Source organism: Lichenostomus cassidix, chromosome 1Aa (genome assembly GCF_008360975.1).
Source record: "Lichenostomus cassidix isolate B80296 chromosome 1Aa, HeHo_3.0, whole genome shotgun sequence".
NCBI lineage: Eukaryota > Metazoa > Chordata > Aves > Passeriformes > Meliphagidae > Lichenostomus > Lichenostomus cassidix.
The window spans coordinates 48,023,639-48,048,425 of record NC_139480.1 but is presented as its reverse complement, the minus strand read 5'-3'; the positions used below and the strand labels follow the sequence as shown (position 1 = coordinate 48,048,425).

Below are 24,787 nucleotides of genomic sequence, written 5' to 3'. Positions count from 1 at the left end.
AGTGCTTTAATGTCTACTTAGGGACACCAGAGAAAAGAGCACAGCCACGCCAGACTCTCCCCTCAGTGCTCTACAATCCCCAAACTCAGACACAGGGAGTATGCGAAATGCTGGCTTTGTCTCCTTACCTCCACTTTCAATGAGGATATCAAACAGGTCATCCATCTGCTGGCTGGAACAGCCGTTCTCCTGGTGAGAACAAGTGTAGGATTAGCTTCCTATTTATCAGGGGAGCTTCCACCTCCAGCAACACCCTTGGCTGCTGGCTCTCCTCCCTTGCCTGAGGGACGAGACTGTTTTCTAGCAAAAGGAGCATAACCATGAGCATGGCACCAGGATCCTCTGTAACCCAGGCTGTTACTGGCTGGGAAGGTATGGTCAGCAATGGCAATGAGTGGCTTGGGATTTTTACCTGTGGTTTAGGGTCTGCCCCAAACCCTCCAGAGGAAATTCAACCAGGAAGGTGCAGTTCTGTCTCCATTCCCTGCCACTGGCCCACATCAAGGAACTAAGTAGATTTACAATGGCAACTTTTCATCTGCTCTCCAAGGAAACCAGGGAGAATAACTGCTCTCACCTGGGCCTTTGGCTGTTGCTTCATGGCCTCTTCATAGCCTGGTGGTGGCTCTTTGATTGGGACCGAGGGAACAGGAAGAGGAGGTGGAGTTGTTCCAAAAAGCGGCGTGTGCTGTTGCTGCTCCAGGTCCATCTGGGAGGGGGAAGGGGCAGCAGGAGAGCCAGGCTGCGATGAGGACTGTTTAGAATGAAGGCAGAAGAGGGAATGAATGCAAATCAGGGAAAGTCCACATCAACTTGTCTCACAGCTGCTTTGAGAGAACATCAGCTGTCCCTGATGCACTGCTCTGCCCCCAGCAGCCTGCCTTCTTCCCTGGACTCTGTGCACTATACCCTAGCTGCAGGGGAAGAAGACAAACTTCCCATCCAACTCACAGCTAGAAATCTTTAGCTGACTTTTCCAATGCTAAAGCAGCCACACCACAAACCACCACCTCACTTCTCCTGGACAGGGAGAGCATCATCTGTCCAAGTGGGGGATTCCTCCAGACTTTGGAGAGAAAGGGAACTTCCCTTGTGTGTTCAGCCCACTCTGTGCAATACATCCAGGGCCTGTATTCTACCCGCCTCCCTCTACAGTGCCTGCTTTGTGGTCACAAGCCAGCTGCACTTGGCAGCAAGTCTCCCAGCCTGATGGTGGGTGGAGAGCACCAGAGCTCCAAAGGAAACCCCAAGTGTTGCAGGAAGTGGTGCTCATGACTCAGCTTTACCAGATGAATCAGCACACAACTGCCCATAAGAAAAGTTGAAACGAACATCAGGCCTTTGCCTCTACCGCAGCTATGCATGAGCCACACAGAAACTTGCTGCCCCAGAGCAGTGAACCCTGGGCAGCACCTGAATGCTACTTCCAACATGGGTACATGTTGATGCCCTTGCCCATCCTGTTTTCCCTGGAAAGCTGCTCATCTGTTCTGTGACACACAAGTAGAGCAGCTCTGCTGGGCAGGGCCCACTCTCTTCCTGAGAAGGGCTGGAAGCCACTGCTGTGGCACAGCCCACTAGGATGTACTGGGAGGGTACCTTTCCCAATAAACTGGGTGGGCTGGTTTTGCCAGAAGCATCAATTTTCAGGGATTGCTTATGGAAACCATTGGGAAAGAAAGGCTGAAGGTTTGGAGGTACTGAGAAAGACAATGTGGTGTGGGCCAGCTGCCCTGTGACCACCTGCAGACCACATGTTTCTGACCCTACATGGAGGCAAAAGGATTGGGAGAGTCAGGACAGATGCCTCTGCAGCACACAGGCTAAGGAGAAAGGTGCCTTCATTTACCTGCTGCACTTTCTCCAAGGTCTCAAAGCAAACCAAGGCACTGACCCTTTGCAAAGTAGAAATCTCACTCTAAATATACTAGAAATTACTTCTGTCTTCATATCCTTTCCAGGAACTGACTCAGAAATGATCCTCCAAGCTCTAAAAACTCTTCATAATCTTTCTGTATCTTATCTTAATTGTAGGTTAGAGAGACAGCTAAGCAGGCTAGAAAGGGAGGAGATGCACAGCAGAGCCTCTTTACAGCCAGCACCTGGAGAGGGGTAAAAGCAGAGGTGGTCTCTTTCGTGAAACAGTATAGCACTTCACAAAGGGGTAATTAACTGGCATGCCCAAGGCAGGGGAATGGAAATGACAGCATGGTCAGCAATACCACACAGTAAAAGGTCAAGCCCTTTTGCCCCTCTGAGCTCCCATGCCCCTTCAGCAGCAGACACCCTGCCCACACCACCCTCTTTCCAAGCAGCAGCCACTTTTTGTGTTCAGCAGCACTCCTTCAAGAATCTGGGACACCTCTGTGAATCAAGGCTGCCCACTCTGGCCCCTCGTTGTTTTTAATCCACAGAAAACACCCACCGGTATCTGCCTGTGGGTTACAAACCCTGGCAGCAAACAAAACCAAGGGAGAGAAGTGATCAGGCAGTGAGCTACCTTAGATTGGTTTGGTCCTCTGGGCTGCTGCTGCTGCTGCTGCGTGGGCTGCTGAGGGGTGTTTGCAGGTACCTGACACGGCGGTTGGCTGGAAGTTTTAGCGGGCGATGATTGTACGCTCTAGAAAGAAAAGACACATGACATGGACACAGGGCTTATGTTTCCTACAGGATTTATAAGTTTGTTTTTCCCCCACTTTTTATTCTTTATGAAATTCAATCCTTCTCTTTCACTGAGCAGAGAAATCAGATTGGGTGCGATTCAGAGTCCTAAGAGAGGAGGTGGTTCCAGTCTAAATCCCTGGGCTACCCATGACATGCCTCGAGGGCTGCCAGACCTGACATAGGAGCTGCACCCTTGAGGAGCAGAGGCAGAGTTCAGGTGAGATATTCTGGGGTATCAAGGGCGACACTGGATGCTGATGTTTAGACAGCTGCCTGACATCTCACCTGCTATGCAGCAAATGCAGCCTGCTCAGTGCCTGTCTCTGTTGGCAGACACTGCCACTTGCTCTGCAGAAAGTGCAAGAAATGTATCAGCAGAGAATGAAAATTATCTTTGATGTCATGGAAGGTGCTGGGGTTTGACTTATGCCATAAAACCTGGGCATATTTATCCCTTCCTGGAAGAAACACTCGGAACACTTCTGTTAAGTGCTGAGCTCATGCCAGCAGGGGAATAGTAAATCATCTCTGATGAAAGACTCTGTTAACACTGAAATACTGACACGCATTAGAACAAAGAGCAGCCAAAAAAGCAAACAGTCTGCTCCTAGGGTCTGATTTCAGCTCTTGGTAGATAAGATGACCCATCTATCACACCAACTAAAGTCTCTAGAGTAAAGGACAAGAGGTGAAATACACTCTGCTGATTTTACTACCACTGGAATAGTTGTCCTTTCAAAAACTAGTGAACTGTGGCAGCAAACCCTTGTCATCCAAGCCCAAGATCCTGCCTGACAAAAGGCAGAACCATGTGTTTGGAAGAATGCTGAACAGCCTGTGATGCACAGTGCCAGTCGTGCACTGCTGTACACAGCTCATCATTGTCAAATTCCAGTCTTTTTGCTGAAGATCTGCTTACACTGCTCTGTTTTACAAAGCCACGATCTACCAGCCACCACAGTGAGCAACTGAGCCCTTTCAGTATTTACTGCACTGAGTTTCCACCCCATTAAGGCATCCTATGGTAACCGGAGTGGGAAGAGAAGAACTCAACTGATGGGATCTGACCCTTGCCTACCTGCAAGGATGGGCAGCTGCTCCCTGCCTTCCCATGGGGAGAGAGGCCCTGCCTCTCGGTGCTCTGCTTGGTCACGGTGAGGACGATGTGGGTCCCTGTGGAGTCGGTGATGAGGGTCGGGGGGGATGTGCCCTTGATGAGGTCACTCACTTGCTGGCCAAGGAAAAGCTGCGGGCTGTGGGACTGGCATGGCAGCTCTGGCACCTCCTGCTTCACCATCACGGCTTTCTTTGGCACTGGGCTTGGATTCGAAGTGTCCATTTGGCTAGCGGTTGGTGCAGGGCTGAATTGGTCTGTTTGGCCACTGGATTGCTTCGCAGACTGGCAACTCAGGAAACCGTTTTCACTCTTGACCTGGGTGCCAAATGCTCCTGGTTTGGAGGCGATGGCTGTTCCTTCTGCTGCGGCTGCTGGGGCTGGCTGAGACTGCTGAGAGCGCTTCTCCTGCTCCAGCTGTAGCCTAAGCATCTCAACCAGCTGCTGCTTCTGTTTCAGCATGCGGGTGAGTTCCTCAATCTGCTTGTCCTTCTCCTGCAGCATCTGGTCTTTGTCCCTAACTTCTGCATCTCTGCTGTTACCAGCACTAAACCGCTCTGACTTGGGTGCTGCATTTATGCTGCAGGAGGCAGACTTGGAGCTTTCTTCCTTCACCAAGAAATGCACTGGAGATGTCTGCAAGGTGAGCTGGGTCAGAGGTGAAGTCACCATCTCGCCGAAGGTATCTCCAGTGCCCGAGTTCTCATCCCCTGTGCTCATTTGCGAGCGCTCAGAAGGAGTTGGAGAAACAGGGGGAGTTGAGCCTGTGCTCCCAAACTTCATCACGCCGCCACCAGTAACCGTGGCCACAACTACTTCTGCTGGTGCAATTCCAGTGGTGACCAGGGCTGGCCCTGTGCTCAGCCTGGCAGTTGGGAAGGCCACCACCACTTCGGTAGCTTTAGGGAGGACAGCTGCTGTGCTGGGCTTGGGAGTTGGGGTTGTTTGGCCAGCTGCACCGTTCTGCTCTTGGTAAGCTCGGAGACGCTCAATCAGGTCTGTCTTTGTGCCTGAGACAGGCAAGGCCCTCAACTTCAGCTCTTGCTTCAGCTCTGCTACCTGAGATGGGGAAAAAAAGAGGGCAACATTACGAGAACATACACTTCTAACTGAGTGACTATCAACAGCTACAAGAGCCATGAGACAAAGGACTAAACTGATCATCCTGCAAGCCAACAAACCTCAGGTACAGACTGCAGAGTAAGCTGCTATCACTAACTCCTGTCAGTCCACCTCAGCCCTGCTCTGGGGCAGCAACACCATTCAGTACTGCCTGCTGACAATGGCAAAAAGGGTCTGTGCAGCTTCACAGGACATTTACCTTCATCTCATCCAGGTTGGCAGGGAGAGGGCCAGGCTTGCCCACTGCAGCGTTACTGTTTTGTCTCATCAGCCCACTGGAACCAGAGGATACTGAAGATGTGCTGCTGACTGTGGCAGAGAGATTGCGTACAGCAGGGGCACTGGCACCACTCTGCTGCTCTCCTGGAGGCCTGCAGGAAAAGAAAGAACACAGACATCAAAACCACAGTGGAAAGACACCAGAGGCCCTCAGTGTTGACAAACATCCACGCTCAGAAACATCTGCATCACTAGTGCTGCCCTAGACACTGAAGAACACTAATGCACTCAACTATAACCATGCCCCATGCTGTGCCAACCAACTTGCTTCAGTTGCTTTTGTCTGATTCATCTGGCTCCAGCTCTTTTTGAGGCCCTCTGGAACCTACAAGATTGAGTGTGTCACACCCTGTGGCCACCCCTCACACCCAGAACTCCATGTCTCTGGCAACAGTGCTGGGAAGCAAGTGCTTCCTATGAGAACTGCCACTGCAGACCCGTACTTTGGTGGGGCTGGCAGGATGGTCTGATAGTTGTAGTGCTGCTGCTGCTGGTTGAGGATCTGAAGCTGGAGAAAGAGCTGCTGCTGCTGCAGTATTTTGGCATAGGATGAATCCATGGGAGGAGCTCCCTTGTCCTGCTTTTGGTCCGGGGGAATATACTGATGATATTTAAGCTTCTTGACTTTCGGCTTCAACTCCTTGGCTTTTTTACTGCGCTGAGACTTCTCACTAGCAGACTTGGGCTGGCTTTGCTATTTAGAAGAAAAGGAGGAAGCAAGTGAGAATGGAAACACTGATATAATGTAACACCCCACGTAAACCAGAACACACACTGGGATTTTAATTTTTAAATTCTCTGGTTTGTTCACCTCAGGGTCTTTCCACGCTTCCCTAACACAGACAACACTACAGACACAGCACCGGCAGCAGCGTACACTGCACCATAATGCAGGTCACCTTTTCCAGCACACCAGATCATTTGCTCATCCAGTGCAGACTAATTGACTCTAATTATAGATAACACTGATTGTTTCAAAACATTTTGCATTCAGCACCCGTTTTATAGAAGGTGAATACATCATGGAGCAGAAAACCCTATTAAATATGTTACAATTAGTGTCAGAGGAAGACTCTAGTGAGAAATGTTTCCTTCCTTTGCATCTGTTAATCTAATACTTCCAACTCCAAACCTGCTTAAAAGAAACCATCTTATCTTCCTTCAGACTACAACAAAGAAGACATCAGCCGAAATAGTACCTTGATGAGTGTTGGTGGGGGCTTGGCAGCAGTAAGAGCCACTCCGTTGGTAAGACTAGGGGGCAGAAGAGGTGGAGGTGGCAGTGGTGGAGGTGGCTGCTCAGGTAGGAAAAGAGTTTCACTGGAGTCTGTGCCAATCTGCAACTGGGAGGAACCCTGCAGGGGCAGAAAAAGGCATAATGAATACACACATGAGGATGGAAATAGTTTAACAGAGTGCAGGAAGTATCCACTTAGAAGGAAGGAGCACAGGCTTCAAATCTTTAATCAGACTCCTTCAACCCACTGCTTCAGTTGTCCCTGAGAAGCAGCACAACTTCTTAGGGCAGAAGAGGAATCAAAATCCCACACCTGTATCTCCCAGCACTGCCTGCTGGGATCAGTTGCACACAGGCTCTACCACCAAGCAATGGCTGCCACCTTCCCCACATGGCACTACCATGGCTGAACAACCAGAGGAGGACGTCACTGACACCACACAGAGCTAAGACCCCTTGTGAAATCTCACAGACTATACTTCTTAGGGCAGCCTGTGTCTCACTTTTTATGATCCTCTGCCACAAATCAGCATGAAGCTCCAGGGCACTGCAGGAGGCTTCCACATTCTCACCTGAGCTAGTGATGTGCCAGTGGTGTTAGGGAGAGGCTCACAAATCCGGGAGTCCATCGGCGATGGGACAGACCCTTGGGACTCATGGCTGGCTGGCTGTTCTGGGGAGAGGGCATCACTGCTGTCCTCATCAAAGGAGGAATTGTCTGCAACCTTTGGGTAGTTCACCTGTCCAACTAAAAACACAAACATCAACTGTGGTCTGTAAAGTGGAATAAGAAATTACTTGGCCTGACACTAGAGGTTTCACAAAGACAATGATGGCGTGGAGAGAGTTGTGCTTAAAGCACCAGCCAAACTTGAGAGAACAGAACCCAGACTGGATCAGGTTTAAGTGTTTACATTCACTATCAGTAGAATAAAATTATGCGGACTGGGGTGAACCATTTCCCTTGCTTCCTAGCCAGACAAGATCAGTGAGTATAAGAAGAGATACATAGGTCTGCCCAAACCCAGCTCTGTGGCATGGCTTATTTCATGATCATCTGGCACCAAAGAAGAAGACTGCACAGTGGAAGGCTGAGTCATGATTTGTTGGGTGTTCATCCTCTGTGGTGGAAAGCAGACTTTCTCTTGGATTATTCTGTCCTGGAAGACAGAATCCCAAACTGTCTTCTAGTCTTACAGGCAACAAGGGCTATGGATTAAGTGGTGGCCCTGGCTGCTACTAGCATTTCTGTCCATCTACATGCCCAGTAGATAAATTCACATGAGTATATATTTGTAATGTACCGATGTTTTCTTAAACTACATTTTCTCAAGTTAATCCCGCTAAGCAGGAAAATGCTGGCATTTGCACCTCACCTAAAATCAAGAGGAATCCAGAGATGTACTTTGCTCATTCAGAAGGAAGCCACATCTCTTACACTTCAGTTCACAAGTTCACCCTTCTTCAACTACTTCTTGCTCAGTAGTGAAGCCAGGGTCTCTCACAACACTGTCCTTCTCCTTTTTTATGAAAAGTATTCTGTCTTGCTCACAGTTGTGTCCCATGTGTCTTTAAATAGCTGTGCGTGTTTGAGGGGATGAACAACCACAGACACACAGACTGCTCAGTCTGGGGAGACGGAAAAGAGCACTGCTGAGGCAGTGGGAAGGCTATTCCTCAGCATTCCTTTCAGCCCTTGGAATGGCACTGGCATGATTTACATCTGTTCTGGTTTATTTTTAAAGGGGTTGAATCCTCTGAAGTTTTTGAGTTCACAGACATCTTTTGTTTCATCACACCTGTTTACATTCTGTCTCCCCTCCTGATCTAAGTCAGTGGGTTCTCCCTGACCAATGTTGTTGATATGTTATACTGAGAGAGGGATTTTAAGGAGACAATCAAGGGAATAAAATCTTCAACAGTCTTTCAAGTCTTCACGATATACAATTGCTTTCACATTATTCTGGAATGTCCACATTCCCTATAGTTTAATGTCTCCATAGCATTATCTGGGCCAGGGGGAGCTCTGCTTTTCAGAATCCTTGGGTTGAAGGCCTGTGATTCTGGGCCAGGAAAACAAGACCAGCCATAGGATTGCACTCTCTCAGACATGCAGGTGAACTGATAGGTAATCACAGCCACATGTGGGAAATGCCCTCCACCAAGATCCTCCTCTGACCTTACCAATAATAGCTTCCTTCAGGCTCGATTCCACAGGCAAGATGTTCTTCTCCACTAGCTCCATGGGCCCTGGCCTCTGCGCTATCTTCTCATTGAGGTCATCTGCCAGTCTGGCTCTCTTCAGCTTCAGCTGCTTAGCCTGCAAGGAGGGTTCAGCTGAGGTCTCTGTTTGGGGGAAAGTAAATAAAATGGCATAAATCCAACAATGGTCAACTCACACCCTTCAGCAGTATTTTAATTCTATTCAGAAAAGGAGCTGTAGATAACAGTAGATAACTGTACAGAAAAATAGTTGATAAGTAACAATAGGTAACTATGCACTACAAAGATATGATAGATATTATGTATATTTAGGTTATAAAGATAATTGCAGTAGCCTGTGACAAATTCACTGTTCTCAAACTGATGTCACCCTATTCTTGTCCACCTTTTCCCTTTGGTTGTGCCCAGGCCTTGGTGCTCAGCAGCACAGCACTCCCTCTCTGAAACTGAGGTGCTTACTAATCAGATCAAATCTGCCTCACTCCCTCTTGGACATTTTACAGTGCTGTCCCTTAGCAGAAGAGCAGTCCATGATCATTCTATTTCATTGTTGCTCAGCTACACAAAACTGCACAATTTGAATTCACACAACAGATTTTTCTGAGAATAATCTCAGAGTAAGCAGAATTTAATCCCTCCCAAGGAGTCATGCAACAGGCACGATCTTCTGCCTGCTCCCAAGTGGAAGGAAGCTTTGGAGGTCAGAGGAAAAATAGAAAGCTTTTAAAAAAGTAGTTATGATAAAGTTCATTGTTGATGTTTTCATGTTCAGCACATGCCATACCTTCCAGAATGTGCATCCTGACCAGCTCTGATCTCTCTGGCCGGGACCGGATTTTGCGTTTCAGATAGTCCTCTGTCTGTAGCAAAAACACACAAGCAAGAACCACCTTTAGCTAATCAGACACAGGAGTGAGGTAATCTCAAACAGCACAAAGAGAAACAACCATCTTTAGCTGTTACTGAGATCTAAATAAGCACAAACGGAGAAGGGGGCTATCTCCTGTCCCAGAGCTCCCAGAGAATGAGCTTACTTCAAAGATGACCTTCTACTGTAATAACCTCAGTCAACTGTGCAATGCTGCCCCACAGAACACAAACTGGGAAGGACTTCCTCAGGAGCTGAAGTCCTCTTTTCCCGTTGTTTTTCACCTCTGCTAACTTGTGGCAGGGTAACATCCAAGAGATTTCCTTTTACACTAAAGATAAATGCACTGTTTCTATTGTTCATAGAAAATACTTTCATGTACAGCTGGCATTCAGGGCTGACTTGTGGCTTGGGCATACTCTTTAATTTGATTAAAGATACATTATTTGTTAAGCTGAAGACCCCATGCAGTCTTTTGGGGGGCAGAATCTAAATGCTGTGACAAGGCTTATCTGACTTCCAGAGCTGCTTTTAGCTCTCTTTTTGGAGAATGCACTACAGAGCTATGTACAGAGATGCCCCTGGCAGGCTGAACATGTTACTCTTTACACTGCTGAGGAATGGGAATCTGGAAGCAGTGGGTAATAGACTGGTAAGTACTGGCTATCAGGATGGCCTTCAGAGAAAAAAAGTATTGAAGTCAGTCAGAAAACTGCACCATAGTTGCTCAACCACCTGCATAAAAATATTAACTTAATAAGGTTTTAGAAAAAAAAGATGAGAAATAAGCAAAAGCCCTTTGGTCAGTGGTCTTAATGGAAAGTCCCCTGTTCCAATCCTTCCACAGTTTAAAGGGCCTTCTTTACAGGTCTTAATCACATCTGTTATTTTTTTTACTTATGTTGCTTTCACTTTTAAAACAAAACTTAGTCATAATGAGTTTCATTCCACTGTAGGTTAATCAGAAAAAAAATATCCCCAGAGGCTTTTTGAGGAACAGAAATTATCAAGAAACTCCCCACTTAGAAAAGGTGGCACATGAAGTGTGATGCCTGGCTTCCTCTTTCTGTAGGGCCAGAAGTCTATGATTTCAGTGTCACAAGATTTTGGAGGGATCCTCTCTGTTCAGTTTTCAATTTCTAATGTCCTAGGTAAACAATTGCATGTGCAGGTAACAGAGAAACTTTCCTCAAAGGTAGAACTGAGCTCCACATGATAAGAGCATTTCAGGGCAAAAGAGACACCATAAAAATAAAAATGCTAAGTGCAGGGACACTGGGGAAGAAGAGTGTCAGTCACTTCTGGAAGATGACTCTAGGGCAAATCCAGGCACCATATTCAATGGGTTTTAGGCACAACTAGTTCACTGAGGGTTAACCACCACCACATGCAAGCTGTACAACACCTCATCCAATACACCTCTGACTACAGAAAGCTGTATTGCATCCAGAATATGAACAACTCCCTTCTGCATCTCATTAACAGCTACAGGATGCACAAAACACAAGACACACTATTACTGACTTTCCCAAAACACTAAAGGTTATATTGCATCTTACCCTGGCCCGCTCCAAACTCCTTCTTTGTTCATGAAATGCAGCTGGACTTTTCAGAGCTGTGGAGAGGAAAAACATTTAGAGAATGAATTAGAATGATGGAAGTTCTCTCACTGCACAACCCTTCAGGCCAACTAAGTTAACAAACACACCACAGCAACTGCCTCCTGCATCTTCCAACACACTGGAGCAGATCTCCAGCTGCTGCAAAGCCATGTGAATTGCCATACTCCATCTGACAGCACAGGGACACAGGAACTGACCTGAAATTTTTGTGGGCCACTGGAGAGTCCAATGCAGGTACACTTCTAGTCAAACTAACCACTGTTCCCAAAGCTGGGTCCAGGAGCATGATTCAAAACCAGCCCCCCAAAAAATGCCTTTTACAAGCTTCAACAGATAGTGAGATGCCCAGGACCCTTATGGGAATGGCTCTGAAACATTGAAGAAATACATTAAATGGTTGGAAGGATGGGGGACAATGCTAATGAAATGTAAATCCCTTTTACTATCTTTTTATGTCCAAAGAAGCTGCAAGTCTTTCCTTAATCTGCACCTGTGTTTTGTGCACATGCAAGGACTGGCTGCAAATCCTGCAGGTGCACAGGACACATATGTAAGAGAAATTCTCCATGTAAGAGAAATTACTGTGAAAACAGGAACACTTGGAGAGCTAAGTCCATCTGTCTATTGACAGAAAACTACAGCTTGAGGAGTTAACTGCAGCTCTCCATAGAACAGACCTCCTCACCCCCTCAGGCCCTGTTTAAAACCAGAGCCAAAATGGATCAGGTTTTAAGAAACTGATCCTCTGCTGTCCAGGACCACACTAACCCTGGAGGAATCTCTCACTCTGCCTGGCTCCTCTGGAGCACACAAAGCTCACGTCCCACAGTACAACCAGAGAGGGTGATGATGGTGTCAGTAACTCCTCACAGTTTCCCTGAAGCTGCAAGTAGGTTGTTTTTTTAAAAAAACAACCACATTGTGGTTTGTATTAAGAGCTAGCTGAAGGGAGCATAATAATTTCTTTTCCTATTTCTGAAATATTCATATTTTAAACTGTCTGAATTACCATCAAGCTAAACAGAAAAGTTAAAGAACTTCAGTTTTAAAGATAAATTGCAAGTCTTTTGAAGACAGAAAACTAAGCTCATAGAGTCAGTAACTCCGAAGTATTGCATCTAGGTCCTGTGAAAAAATAATGTGCTCATAGTATTTTTCACTTAAGACCAGTGATTAAGTATTTCTCAAATATAAGTTCATAATGAAGTCTCAACAGACTATTTAAAAATAAAAGCCCCTGCATAAATGCAGTGTAAGAAACTACTTCTAATGCATGTGGAGCCTTCCAAGCTCTTCCCTACAGAATGAAATGGAGCAGCCACAGAAGGTGTTAAGACACATTCTGTGAAATATAGAGTCTCTCTAGATTCACATCAGTGGGCTAAGAAGCAGAATTCAGTCCACATGGCAGGAATTCTGAACACACCGGGCATCATATGTGGGATTTGGACTACAGAAGTCAATGAAGAATGATTTGTAGAATAAATTAACAGTAACTGAAAACCATAATGAGTGAGTATATAGGCAATTGCTACAAGAATGGGGCAAATAGTTCCTGCTCAGATTAGTTTCGTAAATCTGGTTATGGAGAGAAATCACCAGAGAAAGTTACACAAACTGTGAAATGCTCTTTGAGATACCAAAGAGATATGGTAGGGATATGGTTTTGCAATAACTACAACAATAATGCAAAAAAATTCCCCAGCTAGCTGAGGAACCAACAAGGCCTCAGTTGATGCCTGCAATGAGGCATCCTGGGCAGTCTGACCATCACGTTTCGATGAAGAGCAAGGAAGAAACAATATTCTCTTCAAGTCACATGAGCTGCGTGTGAATACACATGTGCTTGAACCTGAACATACTTTCCTTTCATTGCACATCACAGAAAAGCCAAATAAAAGCTCAGGCCCACTTGGGCAAAGATAGCAAACAACATTTAAATCTGCAAAAACATCTGCCCTGGAGACAAGTGAAGCAGGACTCATCTTGAGTCTTCAAAGGCTCTCTACCAGAATGTGCAGACACAGCAGTAATTCCTTACTCTCCCCTTCCTGCCTACCTCTGCTGTCAGTATGAGGCAGCAGATGAACTTTAAGTGACATTTCCCTGACCACAGCTAATGGTCAGAAAAGCCAACTGCAGCAGTTCAGCTGGTGTCACAGGTAGTCCAGGAAAATTCTTGCATACACAAGAACAAAGCAAGAAAAGAATCCCTGAGTAGGAAAAAAGAAAAACACATATGCATTTAATAGTAAGTAATGCAGAGCTGCTACAGGAATAATCCTGTAAAGAACAGTTTCAGACTCTCATGACTAGTCCTCTGGAAACGTGCACTGGGATGCAGCTCTCTGGGCTGGCAACATGACAGAGGACTTCATATTCGACCTCTGAAAATGTCAAGAGGGCACAAATCCTTCCCTGCTTCCCTCAGCAATCTGGGATGGGGCTGACATGTCAGAATAGGGTGTCTATTGTAAAAACATACTCTATTTGAAGTTAACTAAGCCTTGCACATTTTTTGGCTTTGAAATGACCAGTTATCCCAGACCTATGGAGCAACTCTGTTAACTTTACTACAGCAAATAAAAAAAAAAAGGGAAAAATACAATCCTGTGAAGAACTCTGAAGCAATAAGGCTCTGGATAAACTCTAGAGGAGACCCACAGTGCAGATATGGCCCTTTTCCAGCTCCTACCACTGCCCTTCCCAGCCCCTTAGCACTGATCCCTGCAAAATGATTATTGTGCTTCACAACCCATCTGGCTTGTTCACCGGAGTGCTGCTTTATCCATTCCACTTAAAACTACCCATATTGATAAACTCTACTGTTCTCAGCCATAGCAGCTCTCATGGCTCATTCTGACAGTGTATGTGAATGAGGGGCTGAGCTGGGGGAGCAGAACCTGTGTGAACCAGGTGGGCATGGGGCTTCATTCCCACTCTGTCCACAGCCCTTAGTACCTGAAATATCAGATACAACCACAGAGGGTTAAGGATGAGGAAACTCTAATCACCTGATGTTTTCTGACTGCTCAGCCTGCATAAAATACACAAAACTATTCCTTACAGTAGTTTGTCTAACCAGTTCTTGGAAACCTCTCATGAAAAAATGCAGTATTATTGCAGAGAAATTATCCCAGTGCATAGATGTTTTTACTATTTAAAAACCTTTCTAAATGTCTAACTTACATTTCCCTTCCTACAATTTATAATCTTTGTTCCCCACCTTACCTGCTAACACTACAGAGCACAATTTATTTTCTTCCTCTTTGCATGTATCTTTTTTGAAAACTTTGATTCTCCTACAATCTCCTGTTATATAAAATGACCAAAGCCAGTTGCTTCAACCTTCCCTTGCAGATAACATTATCCAGACCTTTGCTTGTTTCGCCTCTTTTGAACTCCTTCCATTTGATCTGCATTTTTTGTTGAAGCCTGGTGTTGAGAATTGGGTACATATTCCAGCCTAGGCTTTTTCAGCTTTTACAGAGTTAAATGATTGTTCAGTAACACTTGTCAGTCACATGTGCCACCCAGTTTGCCTTGTTTGTGTACATAAAACACACAACCTTCACTTGTGCTCATCTCACAAACCACCCAAGGTCTCCAATCCTCTTCTGCAGAGCTGGGACCAAGCCAGCCACTCTTCATCCTCAACTCATGCCACTGACAAGGCATTACAAAATGTAGACATTCTGCCTTTTTCTTTCATTTTATTCCCTACTTGTTGGCTTCTCCAAACATTCTGAGTCCCAGTCTTGTCCTCCCCCCAGCCTACTAACCTGGAGCTTAATAAACATGCAGACTGTTCTTCTGTTTACATCAAATCACTGAAAACACTGAATTGTGTCAAACACTGATTTTTTCCCTTCCCACCCAATAACCCTGCTCAACACAACTTCCAGTCTGACACCAAGCCTTTATTCCAATACTGTGCCCTCACAAGTTACTTAGGCAGCTTCAAGTAGTCCCAGCCAGCTTCCAAAAATGTCAGGCGAGGCTGTTTCAAGCACCTTACTAAACCCAAGTGCAAAAACACATTTAACACCCTGAATTCCCCGGAAGGCATTTCAACAAATATTTAGTCTGCTGGTAGGTCCAGTTTAAGTAATGATCTCTTCTTCCCCCTTTTCCCATGTCCCACTTGTTTCTGCCTTGCCGTTGATGCTCCAATTGTACTGTACAGGGAGCTCTGTTGTGGAATTGTTGCCATAAAGTATCTCCAGCACCACCCCACGGCACTTGCCCTGTCCAAACTTAACTTGAATCCTTGATCTAACTATCCAGCTAACTTTAAGTGAGTCCTGATGAGAACAGAGTGCCGCCAGAGGAAAAAAACACACCAAACTTGCCAAACTACGACAGCAGTATGAGCTGTTGAGTTTTTGTTTTCCACTGTATGCAAGGAAGAAATCGTTGAGAATGCAGAAGCAACTTTTGCAATGCCTGATTTCAGTTAGGTTGCCTGCCTTTTGATTTAATTTCTACATGCTATGTACATGGTATTTTCAGCCTCAGTAACCTGCAGTTACACTTTCTGCCCTTGTTCCTGTACCTGGGTCTGGGACAAAGCACATTAGCCCTCGGTTATGCTGACAAAACCGTCTGCAGACTCAGATCACAGTTGTTTTGAAAGAGTTATTTTAACCTGGATTGGTATGCTGGTTTACAGCACAGCTCCACAAATAATAGTGTCAGCAAAGCTGAGCACAACTGCCCTGCCAGACAGAGTCAGAAATGAGAGACAGAGTTTAAGGCCAGCGCTCAGCAGGAGCCCCCACCCTGCTGAACCACAGCCCCCCATGTCTGCAAATTGCCCCATCCACCATAGGAAAATAGCCTGGTGCTACAAATGGCCCAACAAGCACTAAAAAAAGCTCAGTGACAGAAGGGACAATAGCATCACCAATGGGGCTTGGGACAGCACAGTCCAGCAGGTGTCCTCCACTGAGCTGTACATACTTTTGTCCCACTTGGACAACTGTCTGGCAGTTTGTAACATCTGCTATCAGGAGGATGAGTTTTACCCCTCAACTTTAGATGACTGACAGCAGATTTTCCTGCCTCAGACAGGCTGGTTAGCAAGGATCTCACGAAATTCCTAGCATATACATACTATTTCTCTAGCCTCTCTGCTGCTTGTTGTGGAACATTTTGACGCTTCATCTCCAGAATTCCTGAAGCATTAGTATCTTTGTGGTAACACCCTCAGCTACCCTGAGAAACTGCCCTGCAGATCAATGATGCAACTGTTTTGTGCCTCCACCCTGCTTCAAAAATGTTGCAGCTATAATTGCAACTGCGTCCCTCTATCCGACCCCCAAAGCTAAGCACCAGCACTTCAGACCATCTACATCCACCCACACCTTGCCATACAAAGCCCAGAGATGAAATCTTCAATGTAACAGCAGAGACAAAAAGCTGGGCAAAAGGACCCCATCATTTCTGCTCAGGGTTTACCCTGCAGTGTCCAAAAGCAGATTTTAGCCTTGCAAAGCTTTCAAAGATATTCATCTGCAGATCTCTGAGTTCCTGTTACCTAGCGTGAGAAATAAGTGGAATCAAAACTAGCCTGAGATGCTCTAAGAATGAAACACAGCAGGGGAAGGGGACTGACCCAACCGCTGAGAAAAAGAGGTCAAAACACCCATACAACTCTGCATTTGCTTATGCAGCTGACAGCACACACTGAGGTCTGCACCAAACACAGGGAAGAAATAAAGGCAAAGGGATCTGCACACATCCTCATAGCTCAAGTGTCTTGTGGGAAGCAGAGGCTGCAAAGCCTTCTGTAACCAGTAAATCACTACTCAAGGCTATCAGAATTGTAGACTGACAGAGAGGCAGCACATGAGCTTTTCTTGGCCATAGTACCTAGCTCATCACAGACAACAAGGTGATATTTGAACTGCAAATCAGCTGGTAAGACAACACACAATGTTTGTAGAAAGGCTACAGCTAAATTCAGAATACTGAGTCAAATACTTTGCTCTTCAGTTAGACCCATTCCTAAGGGAAAGGAAAAACCTTCCTTCACTACAACAAAGAGAAGCTTGTGTCATGTCCAAACCCAACCTCAGACAAGCTGATTTAATTCAGAATGGCAGAAGGCCTTCTGCTGCAGCTATTCACCCCTGCTCTCAACCAAATTCTGGTTTCTCTCTCCTGTTTACTATGCTTTCGTAAAAAGATGAGATAAAGTGCTGCAAATAGGCTCGATGACTTCCGCTGTTGGTTCAGGGTGGGGCTCCCACCCAGCAGGATTTGGTAAGAGACACAGAACGTGAACCACAGAGCAAGGCAGTTAGCACTGTCTTCCTCCCTTCATCTTCACCCTACTTCCAAAAAGCATTTCTCACAGCGTGGAAGAAAAAGGTGTTAAAAAGTGGGTCACATGCACAGAAGAGGTTGTCATCTTGCCAGTGGGGCAGTGTCAAAGAGCTGCTCTATGCTGCAGAAATATGAAAAGGGGTTGGAGAACAGACAGCTGAGAAGAGAGATCTCCATCAGCATCCTTTTCTCCACTTGCAGCTCTGGGGAGTTTCTCATCCAATAAACAGACCTCACCATACTTGAAAATTCTTGCTGATACCATACCCCAACACTGGTAAATGACCTTGGATTAAGGCTAAAATATGAGTATCAAGTTAAAGGCAGGAAAAGAAGCCACAACTGGTAAATTGTGATTATTCAAATCCCTAAATACATAAACTCAGAAAATTAAAAATTAAGATTGACCTAAAAAAGTCAATCCAACTATATTTATGAAGGTAAGAAACACATCTCTGGCACTCAAACAAACGCAGCTTGCCCTTCAGTCACACCCTTCAATGAGAATGTTATTGTGATTGAAGAATTATGAGTGCTCCTAGTCCCAAACAGAAGAAAGGCTGGAGAAAGGTTCTTTCCCACATTGCTACCGTTGCCAGCACTGCCAAAGTGTGGCATTACAGATATGGTGCTGCAGTTTTACCGAGGGTACCCCAGTGCCCAGCTACTCCAATCAACAGAGACACGGCACAGGAAACAGCAGATGAATGAAGTCCTGGTTAGCTGGATTGTTTGGGAAGCCCCAGGCTGCTGTGGAAGGCAGAGCTGCAGTGCTGCCTCCCTGACACAATGCCTCATAGGCTCAGCCCTTCTCCTGGATCAACACTCATGAACCTGCACAGTGCACTGGCTCATGCAGCTGGTTTTCCCAAAAAGAGCCACTTGCCAGCTCCCTGCCTTGGGCTTGCTCTGGCTGCTGAAGCACACAGGCAGGGGGAACTGTGCTACCCTCAGCTCAGCTCAGCTCGCCATGGAGACACAGCAGCTGAGCTGCTTCCAGTGCCTGCTCCAGGCACCTCTCCAGAGCCCACTTCCAGCAAACCCGTCAGTAACTTTAGTACAGCAGTATCTCTCTGATGATGCAGCTGAAGTTTAAGATTTTCATTAACTGTGTGAAAAGCCTGAAGTATAGGTTTGTCGCAGAAAACATTAAATTATTGGCAGAAAATACTAAGATTTTTCAGGGGCCAACATTGAGTTAATTTAAAATCTAAAATATGTGCAATTTCTCAGAAAGGTCATCCTCTCCAGGAGCAAAATGGAAGTTGTCACCCATGGTAACAGTTATCAGATCTGTGGGTGACTATGGCTACGGCTTTGTGTCAAAAAACATTTACAGCAAATACAAATAATGTATAATTTGCTCCATCCATCACCATTAACTCTTGGCATTCAAAAGACATTACCTAAATCCTGAAATGAAAGATAAGAAAAAGCAAAGCTTCATTACAATTAGAATTATACCACCCCCAAACTGAAGAGGAAACGGGAGACAAAGAATTTTTACCAGGAACCCTTTGATCCATGTATCCATGGACCAGACTTCATGCCTGTTTCTTGCATGAATAATTGGCCTTTTCAAACTTTTCTGATAACTTTCCAAAGTGCTCAGGGTGGGAAAGGTATGGGATCACAAAAATAGAAAGGAGACACCATTCCTAGACAACAACTAAGAATGAACCTAAGACAACTGTGGGAACACGAAGGGAAAAAACTGTATTGCACATCATACTTTACTCGCCTGAATTATTACATTTCTCTTGCAACTAGCAGAGTTAAATCTTTTATATGGCAGGGATCAAGGACCAAACACAGCCTACCAAACACCTAAGTATGGTCTTCCTTCTACAGCTTCAGAAGGGTCAAACAGCAAATTTCCATCCTAACACAATGAACTCTACTACTCCAATCATGTCTTATTAATCACGGATGATATAAACACATGGAAAACACACACAGACAGATATCTAAAAATACAAACAAAGCAGATGCAGTTCTTAGGCTTCTAACAATGAGACACTCAGCTTAAATTTACAGACTCCTTCTACACACAAAGCCTGAAGGTTTTGAAATTGTGCGTCAAGAAAAAAAGATCAAAGTCAAATAACCAGCAAATAATTCCTGGGAGACAAGTTATAGGTATACGACCAAACTAAAATAAAACCAGTAACAGATTTCTGTGCAACACAGCAGAAACAGAAATACAGCTGCAAGTGTTGTCTACACTTTTTTTTGTTTTACAATACTTGTTTAGTGTTCTAGTCTTACGCTCAGAGCATGACACTGAGTATATTAAGTCTACCTGTAGCTTCTGTATTTGAGGTTCCATGCCCTACACTGTGAACCAAAAAATAGCAAGGATACAGAGGTTTATGAAGTATTAAAAGAAGTTATTATTTTTAGATCTTAAAGATTTCACAGGTTTGTACATTTTATTAAACAAGTTTGGGAGTAACAATATTTACAGTCCATATATACGTTTTTAACTCCTTGTCTTAAATGAAATTAGAGTTCCAGCTTAAAAGCATGAAAGTGAAGCAGTTGCCAATGTGCAGAACAGCAGACATTAGAAGGCAGGGAAGTAAAAATGTGTATTTTTGCTTTGTTACTATAAATAGATTCCATAAAACTATAGGAATGTCACTACAAAGATCTGATATGCAAAGCAGTGAGAGAATGACGGGGACACATTACGTAGCAGGAAGAGTTATTTCAGGGTGTTAAAGCAATGGGTTTAGCTGCAGCTCAACTAGAACACACAACAACCTTGAAATGTCGGCTGCACAGCCACACTGCAACAGTTCCAAGCAGTAAAACTCCACACAGACACAGCAGTTCATCTATCCCAGCCTTTATGTAGAAAGGAAAATACAGCTGAGGCATGAAGAATTGCACCTGAAGTCACCAGCACGATGGCAGAACAGCTCATGCCATGAAAAATACTGCACCTGTAGATAACTGTCATGTTCCAACAGCTTGCTGCCTCTCCTTTCTCTGACACATATAAAAAGATGCTCTTACTTCACAATTAACAGTTAATTTATAAAACTAACTTTTTCTTGTTTCTGACATTTAGTATGTTCTACTGTAGCTATTGTGTGTAACAGGAACCAAAGGTCGATTATATCCTCAACTCACAGGTCTCCTTCAATAAGCACAAATATATTAAATTGACAAGTTTCATAATACGAAATAAAAAATATGAACAAAAATATTAAATACAGAGCCATGCAATAAAGTTAGAAGTGCACAATTTTCAAGTATTTAAAGCCTATTTTTTTTTTTTTAACTGAGAGCTGGTTAGACTATCATGGAAAGGCTAAAGCAGAAACAGCATTTGTAGCTACCCTACACAAACACAAGGGTGGATGTATGGCCAAATTTCGAGGTTGAGATATTGAAGTATAGAGACATGATTTAACCTTAGAAACTCACAGGTGGCAAGCACTTTGCTTCCTGAATTCAGTGCCTCAAAGATCCTTGATTTTTTGTGATGGTAGCTATGCTGGATGAAGAAGACCAGCTACTACAATGTTTGTCTAGATGATGATCAACAGTGCCCAAGCATAACCTGTGTTCTGTACCATTAAATCACCAAGTGTCCCCAGCAAACAGCAATTCCTTTTGAATTCATTCTAAGCAATGTCTCACAGACTCCCAAAAAAGCAAATACTGCATTTTAGTTTTATAACAAATATTACATTTTGTCCATTAACATTAGAGCTAGAAAAAAATAGTGATATGAGCCTAATGAGATCATAATCATTAGACTGCCTGCTGCATTACAATATTTTCTAATTGTGTGACATGTTGCAATTGAACCATGGCACGTTCCCCTCATGGACTCTGAGGACAAAATACACTCTCATACTCCGAAATAAACTCGAGCATCCAGCAGACTGCACATCCAAGCAAAAACTGCATCAGAGTGCTGGTAGCACAGATCTAGAGCATGGCAACACCTCAGCACCTGTAAAAGCAGTCACATTAGAATCTCCATGCACAAATTCCATCCCCTTTGTATCCTCATACAGTCATGTGTTCTGCATCCCAGAACACAAACATACAGAGGGGCTGGATGTGGGCACAAAAACTGGCAAACATCAGATACACTGAAGTGAGGAAGAAGCTCCTGGAAATTCTCAGCCTGGACAGCAGCCACCCTCCTTCTAGCTTTCAGTGCAGACAATGCCCTTTTCAAAGGATGCCTGTGTCATTTTGCAGAGACTCACACAGCACTACCACAGAGCAACACAAGGCACATTCCCAGAAATTATCTACTTCTGCTTCGCCTGCTTAGACAGATGTGATGGTCAAAACAGCTTTCCTGCAGGATTGTGCCACATGACTACCTTGAGTTCTTGCCTGTGTTTTGTGTTTGCAGCCAGAAGCCAAAGATCACAATCCTGATGGATAAAACAAAGGGCATGTGAAGCTTTAAATCTTGCAAAAGAGAATGAGAGTTACATATTTTGCATAACTGAGTATTGCTACATTTGCCAAATGTCTTTCCCCAAAAATTTTTGCTGTTTTAGTTGAAGATACTTTCCACATAACTTTCTACTGCATTAGCTACTGTTTTAAACATTCTCTTCAAGAGTGAAAAATGGGGTGTTTAATATTCCCCAAAAAAGCTCTACAATAGCCATAACCTTTAAATTCAATGCTGTAAAAAATGGCAGCATCTGACTGTTCTACAGCACAGCAGTTCAAAGAGTTGAGCACAGACAGCAGATTTTGTTTAACTTGCATTTTGTGAGGCCGAGGAGATGAAAATCATCTCTGCATAGCTACAAAAAAATGCAAATAGCAAAAAGGCTTGTCTATTTGCACTGTTAGAAAATAGGCCAAAATGTGAATAAATATGGAAACTCAGCTCTCCTTTTTTCAAGATATAGTCATTCTAGCTCAGATCACAGGTATGACAGCTGCAGGTGAAGACTTGCTTCCCACCTTTCTTCTAAGAAATTCTAAGGGCAATTGAGAATTTTAATCTTAACTAATGAATCCTGCTACTAGTAAAAGGTTACATGAAGTGGTGACAGAAAGCAAGAAGAGTTAATGAAGCATAAAACCCAATTATTCTGAATCCTCTTTCACTGCCTGTAAGTACTTTATTTCTCACTACAATACACTAATCTTTTAGTGGAGCAAAGCCCTACTGTAGGTGGCTGGTGGGTTGGGAAGGTTATTTAAGTGAGATTAAGTGTACTTGGTAAAAAAATGTTGAAACATTTGCCTTTCCACTCTATCATATAAACAAAATTCCACATGGGACAAAGTAAGCAATTCCCAGTTCTGCTGTGAACCAGCACAGCAGGAGTAGCATGACTCTCACTCTCACTTTAGGGTGACGCAAACATGCCATCTCCCACTCCTCATATTTATAGTGTCCAAAAACCTCAGAAGCCTGAAATGAAATTTCTCTTTTAGGGAACCAATCTGCAGAATAAATCTTACACGGGGTTTAGATTCAGTCAGGAGAACCAAAGGTACCAAGGACAGTTTGCACACTACATAGCTTGTAATGTAAAACAAAACCTTTCACTTCTCCCACACTTGGCTCATGGATTTTTCCACATCTGTTTGCCTCAAGATATATAGGAACTGATCTGCACCAAAGGCTAATCCAAGCAAACATGTAGGAAAGCACAGTAAGACCAAAACAGAAACAAAGTCGATGCTGAGGAAGTGACATCCACACTCTGGATTGTGAAGGTGAATTGGAGGTGTGGTGCCAGACAAGCTGTAGTCTGGTCCCATGGGCTGAATGCTTATTAGCTCTAGACAGAATATTTTCCACTTTACTTTCATTCCAATTTAATCCAGCTCTCAAACTTCATTTTGTGGTGCAAAGCAAGGTACAGTAGGCAGGTGCAATCAGGAGCTTCAAAAGCACATTCCTGACACAAGCTGTAATGCAGATAGAACCACAAACATTACAGTTCTCTCAAGAGTGTTGAGAGTCTCCAGACTGAAAATAAAGGAAAAAAAAAAAAAGTCAACCAGCATCTGACATGGAAAGAACACTCCAGCTCATTTAGTTCATCACCAAACCATACTCTGGATTCCAAATTTTATACTTTGTTGAATCATCATAAAGGGCTGTGTGGAGCTTGGTTCCTGGCTAACAAACCCAAGAGGGACACACAAGTCCAGCTAGCCATGTTCAGTAGCAGATGACAGCAGAACAAGATTAAGTACCTAAATGTTTTCACAGACAAGAGGTACAGGCCAGAGAGAAGAAAGAGTACAGGATACTTGCACATTCCCAGCAGTAGTAAAAATGTCCATTCTGGACTCTTGAAAGTAGAAGTAAAGCTGTCATGGCTCTGAGATGCTTTCTGGATGAACATGGTCCCTAGTGATCCTCTGTACTTCTCAGGTTAAAAATGGGACTTTTGTTTTAAGTATCACAATTTATCTCACATCTGATCTTCTCTTCAAAAATGGCCCAGGCAAATTATGTTTTAAACATTTCCCTATGTGCAGTTATTTCCAGTCAGCCGGTATGGGTAAATGATACCATTACTTGGGAGGAACTAATTTCAAATCATGTTTAGAACAGATGTGCTAAAGTGGGTTTTCTCCATTGCAGAAAGGACCTTTTCATGTGTTGCCAATATTTTCACAATGATATTTCACTGAGTGTTCACTGAGTGTTTTTCTTTGGTCCGTCACAAAACTCATATGTAAGAGATATAAATGAAGCAATGAAGAACACAAATCTGCAAAGACTAATAATTCAGGCTATGTTTTAAACAAATTTAAGACTCACTAATTATTCTGGATGCCTTACTTGAATTACTTGCAAGGCTCTCATTTTCAAAAGGCCTGTAAAACAGACCCCTCTCAGGAATCACAAGTTTGGCCAGCCACATTTTGAAGAAAGCCAGTACTGAACGTAAGTTAATACAGTATTTGCATACGTATCCACCTAGAGCAGGAGACCACAAAGAAGGCAGGAACATTTTCTTCTGGGAAGCATTAGTAAAAAGGCAGCCACTGGGACACTAGCCTTTCATCCAAAAGCAAGTAAGTGTATTCTGTAGAAGCTTCTGGACATATACGAGCTCCCCAGGTTAAAAAATAGACAACAGGCAGGATTTATCTAGACAGATAAATCTTTTTTGCTTTGGTAATATAATTTTAAACAGGGGTCCCAGAAACCTCTTGAGAACATTACTGCCATCCAGCAAGCCACTTCAGCTGACAGAGTGCTGCTGACAGGTTCTTTTCATTCAGAGAGAGAGCTGACAGCATAACCTTCAGCCCTCGGCAAAGTCTAAGTCACACCACTGTGTCATATTACAGTGTGCACCCTAGAA

The 24,787-nt window shown here is 44.2% G+C and overlaps 1 protein-coding gene across 4 annotated transcripts in view; it reads right to left on the bottom strand.

Moving 5' to 3' along the window:
- Positions 1 to 24,787, bottom strand: part of MRTFA (myocardin related transcription factor A) — a 77,718-nt gene that overhangs the window by 4,091 nt on the left and 48,840 nt on the right. For all 4 annotated transcript variants that reach the window (XM_085048687.1, XM_085048685.1, XM_085048686.1 and 1 more), the window contains exons 3-13: positions 11,067 to 11,122; positions 9,424 to 9,499; positions 8,601 to 8,762; positions 6,989 to 7,164; positions 6,379 to 6,534; positions 5,623 to 5,873; positions 5,100 to 5,271; positions 3,743 to 4,837; positions 2,501 to 2,620; positions 578 to 754; positions 129 to 189 (exon numbers count right to left, since the gene is read on the bottom strand). In XM_085048687.1, the coding sequence (XP_084904813.1) occupies positions 129 to 189; positions 578 to 754; positions 2,501 to 2,620; positions 3,743 to 4,837; positions 5,100 to 5,271; positions 5,623 to 5,873; positions 6,379 to 6,534; positions 6,989 to 7,164; positions 8,601 to 8,762; positions 9,424 to 9,499; positions 11,067 to 11,122 (2,502 nt within the window). The remainder of the gene's footprint in view (positions 1 to 128; positions 190 to 577; positions 755 to 2,500; positions 2,621 to 3,742; positions 4,838 to 5,099; positions 5,272 to 5,622; positions 5,874 to 6,378; positions 6,535 to 6,988; positions 7,165 to 8,600; positions 8,763 to 9,423; positions 9,500 to 11,066; positions 11,123 to 24,787) is intronic.